General features: G+C 36.0%; 1 protein-coding gene across 1 annotated transcript; it reads left to right on the top strand.

Moving 5' to 3' along the window:
- The first annotated feature begins 909 nt into the window (after positions 1-909).
- fkbp11 (FKBP prolyl isomerase 11) lies at positions 910-7892 on the top strand. Its single transcript, XM_007253335.4, has 6 exons — positions 910-1317; positions 1629-1691; positions 5496-5583; positions 5732-5765; positions 6328-6398; positions 7628-7892. The coding sequence occupies exons 1-6, from the start codon at positions 1207-1209 to the stop codon at positions 7834-7836; spliced, it is 576 nt and encodes a 191-aa protein (XP_007253397.2). The 5' UTR covers positions 910-1206; the 3' UTR covers positions 7837-7892.
- The last annotated feature ends 109 nt before the right edge of the window (positions 7893-8001 follow it).

The raw sequence follows: 8001 nt of genomic DNA, 5'->3' as shown, positions 1-8001 counted from the left end.
ACTGTATGTAAGGGGTAATTAAAACTGTATGTAAGTAGCAGTTAAAACTGTATGTACGTGATTAAAAATTGTATGTAAGAGATAATAAAACTGCTGGTAAATAGTAGTTAAAACTGTATGTAAGTGATGATAAGAACTATGTAGGAAATGGTAACAATAAAAACTATGTGTAAGTTATAGTTAAAACTGTATGTAAGTAATGATAAAACTATATGTAATAATAAACATTGTATGTGAGAAATACTTAAAACTGTATGTAATAAAAAAGTGTAAGTATTAATAAAAAAAGTAATAATAAAAGTGTATGTAAGTAATAAAATTGTATGTACTTGACAATAAAAACTGTATTTAGGAAATTATAGTAAAAAGTGTATGTAAGTAATAATAAAAACTGAATGTAAGAGATAATATAAACTGTATGTATGTACATAATAACAAAAACCTGTTTGTAGGGGATTATAAAAAGTAATAATAAAAACGGTATGATAAAAGACAAAAAAAAAACTAAAAGTAATAATAAAAACTGTGTAGCATACAAATTGTATGTAAGGGATAGTAAAAAATGTGTAAGTAACAATACAAATTGTATGTAGGTAATAATAAAAACTGTATGTAAGTAATAAAAACTATGTATAAGGGATAATATAAACTGTATGTAAGTAATAAAAAAACTATGTAAGGCATAGTACGCAGTAAAATCTCCAGTGTTAAATCAGCACTCTTAGTGTTAAATTTTACACTCTCCGGGTTAATTAAAAAAAACGTAAAAACGGTATCTAAGTAATAATAAAAACTGTTATAAAAACTTTATGTAAGTATTTATCCTAGTTGTGTACTGCCACCGCCATCTAGTGACTGAAGCTAGAGGTGCGCTGGTGGTGATACGGCGGCCCTGCGGAGACTTGTGGGATGCAGGCGGAATGTTTGAGGCGGAGACTCCGGGGATCCAGGTGTCGGGACAGAGCCTCGGCTCGGCTGCCCCGTCCGTTATCACCGAGCTATTGAGCTACAGTAACACATCAGCCTTAACTGGCGCCGCGCCGTGCTGTATATAAGTTGGGCGTTTAGCCGCTCGTCTGTGCAGTCTGGCTTAGCGAGCTGCTATCCTTCACGCTGCTTTCTGATTTCTGTAGGAGGATTTTTTTACGGAAGTTAGTTTACTAGTTTTCTTTCTTCTGCTTTATCTGAGTTATTTTAGTAGACATCATGAAGTTTTGGAGGGGGGTTCTTATAGTGGCGCTCGTTGCGTTTAGTTTAGCTGCAGCTGAGGACGAAGAAGCGGAGGTGAATGTGGAGGAGTTGGTGGTGGAAACAGTGGTGAGTTGGTTTTCTTTATTTCTTCATTGACTTGGTTAGGATAGTTTCTCGCTGAGGCTGAAGTTGTTCTGTTTTTGGATTTTTGCTTTCCACCTTAAATGGCGGTGCTACTGCAGAAGGTGGAATGAAGAATTCCATAACAAGACAACTTCAGCTTTTAGTGAGTGCTTTATTTTTTGGTATAATATTCTTTTTTTTCTTATATTCTCATCTACACATATAATATCCAGCCCTTTATGACGTAATTTAACCAAAATAATAGTAACTTTCGTTAAAACACTGTCTTTTTATTCATATATTTTAATTCATAGTTAAAGCCAGAAACATGCACAGTAACCTCAGTGATGGGAGACACGCTTCATATCCATTATACGGTAAGATTGCATATATTATATATGTCTACTTGTTTGCATTTATGTCTTTTTCTTGACAAAACATTGGTGTACACTGTTGTAACACCAGGCACCGCCCAGTACTTTTACAATTATTGTATTAGACTTAAGCCCCAGGATAAGTCAGACTTCATGCAATCGTAAGGTATCGCTTAAATCGACTTAAAGACAAAGCTAATCTCGAATCCAGAGGCTAAAATCTATCTGCTCCACTCCAGCCCGCTGTGTGCAGTGATAGTGTAGCGTTAGCAGCGGTGTTGTGTCAAGTTCTGCTACCCTGTCAAACCGTGCTACCCTAGTGTATATGTTTAATTGTAAAAATACAAATTATTAGAACATGCTGCATACTGTCGGTATGATATTTGAATAGCTCAAATCGCTGTATCAGGATAAAGTTCAGGCAATGTAGGGGATTACAAACATTTATATACAGCTCTGGAAAAAAAGAGACCCCTTTCCGAATCGGTTTCTCTGATTTTGCTGTTTATAGGTATGTGTTCCTGTAAAATGGTCAACATTTCCTGCAAAGGATAACATTTCCCCCAAATTCCAATTAAACATAGTAATTTAGAGCATTCATTTGCAGAAAATGAGAAATGGATGAAATTACAATCAAGATGCTGAGCTTTCAGACCTTAAATAATGCAAAGAAAACAATTTCATATTCATAAAGTTTTTATATTCATAGAGTTCAGAAATCAATATTTGATAGAATAATCCTGGTTTTGAATTACAGTTTTCATACATCTTGGTATCTTGGGTCTTACACGGTTGTAACACTCAAGGCAACGATGATTGTGAGTCCATATTGTACAATGCACCCGGGAAAAAGTTAATTATCAAGAAAAACTAGAGGTGGGTAACCCAGGCCCAAAAGTAAAAATCCAACCCAGGGTTTGCAGCGGCTTTGTAGTTGGTACAAAACCCTGGGGTGGATTTTTTTTTTCTGAACCTAATTTACCCACCTCTAGGAAAAAACACATGAAAACAGTAAAACATTTTGCGCATGCGTACAGCCTCTAAGTAGCACATATCGACGTGTAGCACAACTCGACGGAACACCGGGGAGGTAAGCTGCTGTAGGACCGTATGAATGAGAGAGGAGGAGGAGGCTGTAGTACAGCCGGAGCCACACTGGCGGCGTGGGAATGGTGACGTGTGATTTGGGAGCGTGGAGATAAACCGATTGAGCGCAGGTAAATAAAGCGGCTGTGTCATCAGCAGGGTGACGTGACCTCAGATAAAAAATGTGCTTCAAAAGAAAAAGGAGAAGAAAAAAAGCAGCATTGAGGAGTGGTCAGACTTTCTGCTTTACATTGCTAAAAGAGGAGGAGGAGCAACACGTCAGCATTCTAGTCCAGCAGGGCAGAGGTCCAAACACTGTAGGTAGATAGTATGCAGGCTTGCCAGGTCCAAGAGAAAATTAAACTAGCCCCAAATACAGCTTTAAAAAAGAGACTTAAAATTACGAGTTTCTTTGACTTGAATTGAAAATTGAAAACCTTTAGAATATAATCAAGAGGAAGATGGATGATCACAAGCCATCAAACCAAGTTGAACTGCTAGACGTTTTTGCACCAGGAGTGGCATAAAGTTATCTAAAAGCAGTGTGTAAGACTGGTGGAGGAGAACATGCCAAGATGCATGAAAACTGTGATTAAAATCCAGGGTTATTCCACTATTGATTTCTGAACTCTTAAAACTTCATGAATATGAACTTGTTTTCTTATCACTCTGCATCATTTCAGCCATTTCTCATTTTCTGCAAATAATTACTCTAAATGACAATATTTTTATTTGGAATTTGGGAGAAATGTTGTCCGTAGTTCATATAATAAAAACAACAATGTCAGTTTTACTCAAATATGTACATATAAATAGCAAAATCAGAGAAACTGATTCAGAACCAGAAGTGGTCTCTTTTTTTCCAGAGCTGTAGTCACATGTTTAAAGCAAATTTCAAAACATCTATGAATGTACAACTTTTTATTTTGTAATTTGTTTATAAGGAATTTATTATTAGTATTGGTATTTATCGTAAACTCATCAATAATATTGTAACATTGGTGTTTTATTAATTATTTTATAACAGTTTTATTTCCCAGTCAAGAACATTTAATAACATAATAATTAACATAATTAGCAAAAAAAAAAAAAAAAAAAAGAACTGACTTCTGCTCTTGCCCCTCCTGACCTCTCTTCTTTACTCGTTAACATTTTCACCCATGACTGGCAACTTTAAATTAGTATGTGTATATGTGTTTGAGAGAGAGAGAGCAATCCTGATTTAAACACAGTGCACGCGCTATAAAAAACAAAGTCTGGTTGTGTATTTACTCTGCCGGCCAAATAAAAAGTCGCCACCAAAAAAAAAAAAGGTCACTCTTTCTAATATTTGTTTGGACCACCTTTAGCTGTGATTGTGGCACACATTGGCTGTGGCATTGTTCCAATAAGCTTCTGCAATGTCACAAGATTTATGTCAGTCTAGTTTTGCATAATTTTTTCAACAAGATCTAGCAGCATTGATGATGGTAGAATCTGACCGCTGCACAACGCCTTCTCCATCCAGCACATCCCAAAGATTCTCAATGAGGTTAAAGTCTGGACTTTGTGGTGAACTCTCAATCCATGTGTGAAAATGATGATCTCATGCTCCCTGAACCCTTCTTTCACAATTCCAATCCTGCCACTGTCATATTGGAATATGGCTGTGCCATCAGGGAAGGAAAAATGCATTAACGGAATAACCTGGTCTATATTCATTATATTCAGGTAGTCAGCTGACCTCATTCTTTCAGCAAATACTGTTGCTGAACCTAGACCTGCAGACCAACTGCAGCATCAACCCCACATCATTTACTTAGGTGGGGACTTTTTTTGGCCAGGCAGTGTAATATAAAATGTCACTAAAAAATACAAAAAAATACACTAAACATACTAGAGATTTCAAAAACCACTTAATCCAAAATCATGTCATGCTTACCAGCTCCAAGACTATGAGTAGGAACCTCCAAGAAGGACGTAAAGGCAGTATTAGTGTTAATTTAATTTATATCATACTTCTTTCATTGCCTTTCAGGTTCCTGGCTACTTCTTTGCCTCATTCTTTAGTGAAACATTATTGTGTTTTTTTTTTACAATTGTTCTTTTTTGGTTAGTTACAATTGTGAAGTAGAAATTACTGCACTAATTATATGTTAAACAAACTTAATAACCTATATTGCTACACATTAACCATACTTTAAAGGGTCATTGGACAATACATTTGGATCACTTTGGATAATATTTTAAGCATATAGAGTTCCCAGATATTGTGTGTCTAAATCATCCAAGTTTGAGTTATATGGTAGTTATGGTACAAAAATAAAAAAATCCTTTGTCTCTTTAGTTAATCTGTACTCTACTTTATTTTGCCTTCTCTTAAACGCGTATAGTATGGTAATGGTGGTTTACAACTCTGCAGTGATACTACGATAACAAGACCCTATTGCAATCCTTTAGAAAATGTAATAGTATGTAGTACAGTAGAACAGGGTTCTCCAGTCTTGTATCCAAGGGCCAGTTGAGGATTTAATTCTCCCCAAACAATAGCACATGTGACTCTGCTTGTTTAATCAAATTTTTATGTGTGCCCCTTCTTGGCTGGAAAGAGAACTCAGGTCATCCATACTGACCCTTTACTGTGCTGATGATCTCTATCATAAAGGGTATATTTTGTCTAGTGCTAGTCTCATTTGCAAAGCAAATCTCAACCTAAAAGTGAATTAACCCTGTGGTGTTTAGGGTCGGTTGCTGGATGGGAAGGTGATAGACTCCTCTTTGTCTCGGGAGCCTCTGGTTGTAGAGCTGGGGAAAAGGAATGTGATCTCAGGTATGACTTAATTTCTTCTGACAGTAATATTGACTGCAAGTGTTTTTGATGTTGAAATGGTTGTTGTTCAAAAATGGACAATGGCTATTTATTGCCAGGTTCTCAGGTTCATTTTTAGGTTTTTAACCATGTCTTATTTATCCAACAGGTCTAGAGCAAGCCCTGCTGGGTGTATGTGAAGGGTGAGTGACATAGATTTTGCATACCATAAGGTCATGTTGTTGCTTTAAAGGATTCTGATTTATTCAAACTAGGAGTGTGGAATTACAGCACAGTTAACTGATTTCCCCACTGAAAACACCTACTAAACCTGGTAAACTCTGGCTGAGTTTAAGTTCAAATCTGTGCAGGATCTAGACCTCTAGGACTAGTGTTCTTAACCACTGTTTTGAAGAACACAGTTCCTGAAGCTTTCAGAACCTGTAATTACATTAAAATTGCATAATATTGCCTTCATCAAAATAAAAATCTCTAAAATCTCTGAAATAGTACCTTTATAAAAGCAAATGGGTCTTTCTGTAACTTTCTGCTGTAATGTAACAAAAAAAACTGTTTTTTTTAATGTCCATTTGTCATTAAAACAAAAATCACAGTATTGAAGGGACACGTAAAGCACCTACCACTATATAGGTATATGCTTGGCTAAAGTGTTTGGGAAATTTAGTCCAAGATGATTTATAAATATTATAAATGTATAACTAAGTTTTTGTGTTAATATTAAGTCTGTCCTTTGTATCTCTTCAGACAAAAAATCAAGGCCACAATTCCTGCACATCTAGCATATGGAAAGAGAGGATACCCTCCAACAATTCCAGGTACAATAACAACACTCTGAAAAATATTCATAGTAATAACAGCACAGAAGCGTAATTAAAATATGAACATTACATTACATTACATTATATTTATGATTAAAATTATTTGTGTTGATCTTACAACTGCCTAACAGATCTCATCAGTTTACAGTTGAGATCCTTAGTGGTTTACGTACAGATTCAATACCTGGTAGATTTTTGGGAATAAACAGATGGCATGTCTACACATGTTGTACCAATATTCTGATACCTCATCCATTTTTAGTAACCCTAATAAAAGTCATTCATTAGCAGGGGTGTGCAGAGAATCAGTAGCTGCACGCATTGTATTTGTTTCCAGATATCTACACTGAACAACCAAATGTTAACTTGTTTGATTTGGCATTGCAGTTCATTTTCCATTTCTCAACGGCCACTGCAGCGAACACTTGAAGGTTGTCCCTGCTCCAAAAGATCCAGTCAAATCCTCAATGTGTAGTTAAATGATTGTATTAGAAATTCTAAAGTTAGAAAAGCATTAAAATGCAGCATTATACATACTTACATTAGAGTATACATAGTTCAGAACAGTCTTGCCTACTGTACTGCCATATAGAGAAAAACACTGCAAAATTGCTAGTCTCTCTCCAGTACTGGTAAACCAACCGGTTGCTTTATAGCCCATTTAAATTTGTGAATGGATATCATTCATGCTAGTTGGACAGTGTGTTCAAGTATACAAGGATTTAAGGAGACTTTATTGTCATTCACATCACATGTGGTACATTAGGTGGAATAAAATTGTAATCTCACGGTCCAGTTTACACCCAAAGAGCAATTGTTAAAATAGATAAATATAGATTTGGGACAGCAGCTCTTTCCATCCCCAGGACTTTTTGTAAGTCCTAGTTGCTAGGCTGCCCACAACATTGAATGTGTCTTCTCACTGCCTCATTTACTAATGCGAGTGTGTGTGTGTGTATGTGTGTGTGTGTTATCACTGCCATGTGTAAGATAAGTAATATAATAAAAAAAGATGATATAATAAAATTTAATGGATCTCTATGTGTGAAAGATTACTATGGTGATCAACTATATACTGTAAGCTCACAGTAGAATGGTTGTTACGTATATTGCAATATGTTATAAACATTTAGAAATGCAGCAAACAGACTTGTTAATCTTTTGATATAACTGAGATCTGAGTAACATCTCTACAGCATCAGTGTGACAAGTCTTTCTCTCTGTAGGTGACTCTGCTCTGGAGTTTGAGGTGGAAGTAGTCTCCCTTGTGCAGCAGACTCCCTGGCAAAAGATGGTGAATGATGTCTTTCCACTTGTGTGCCTGGCACTAGTGCCCACTTTACTGGGACTGGTTGGTCTCTACCTCTACAACAAGGCCAACACACAACCCCATGGTAAGAAGAAGAACAAGGACAAGAAGAGCAAGAAGAAATGAGAAGGACACAAAAGGGGAAAAATATTTAAATAAAAAAATGAAAAAATGTGAAATAATTGCCGTTTTGTTTATTTGTGGTTTATCTTCTTTACTTGCTGTGACAGGAAAATAAGGGCGAATAAATGTACAGTATGTTTACATTCATGAGCTTTAGTTATTTTGGTA

The sequence above is a fragment of the Astyanax mexicanus genome, chromosome 5 (assembly GCF_023375975.1).
Source record: "Astyanax mexicanus isolate ESR-SI-001 chromosome 5, AstMex3_surface, whole genome shotgun sequence".
NCBI lineage: Eukaryota > Metazoa > Chordata > Actinopteri > Characiformes > Acestrorhamphidae > Astyanax > Astyanax mexicanus.
This window is presented reverse-complemented; position numbering and strand designations above follow the sequence as displayed.

Excerpts from the sequence above, each read along its gene's own strand:
- fkbp11 (XM_007253335.4), top strand. The coding sequence starts at position 1,207 with ATGAAGTTTTGGAGGGGGGTTCTTATAGTGGCGCTCGTTGCGTTTAGT. Across the intron at positions 1,318-1,628 it reads AGTTGGTGGTGGAAACAGTG|TTAAAGCCAGAAACATGCAC; the intron begins GTGAGTTGGTTT and ends TTTAATTCATAG. Across the intron at positions 6,399-7,627 it reads ATACCCTCCAACAATTCCAG|GTGACTCTGCTCTGGAGTTT; the intron begins GTACAATAACAA and ends TTCTCTCTGTAG.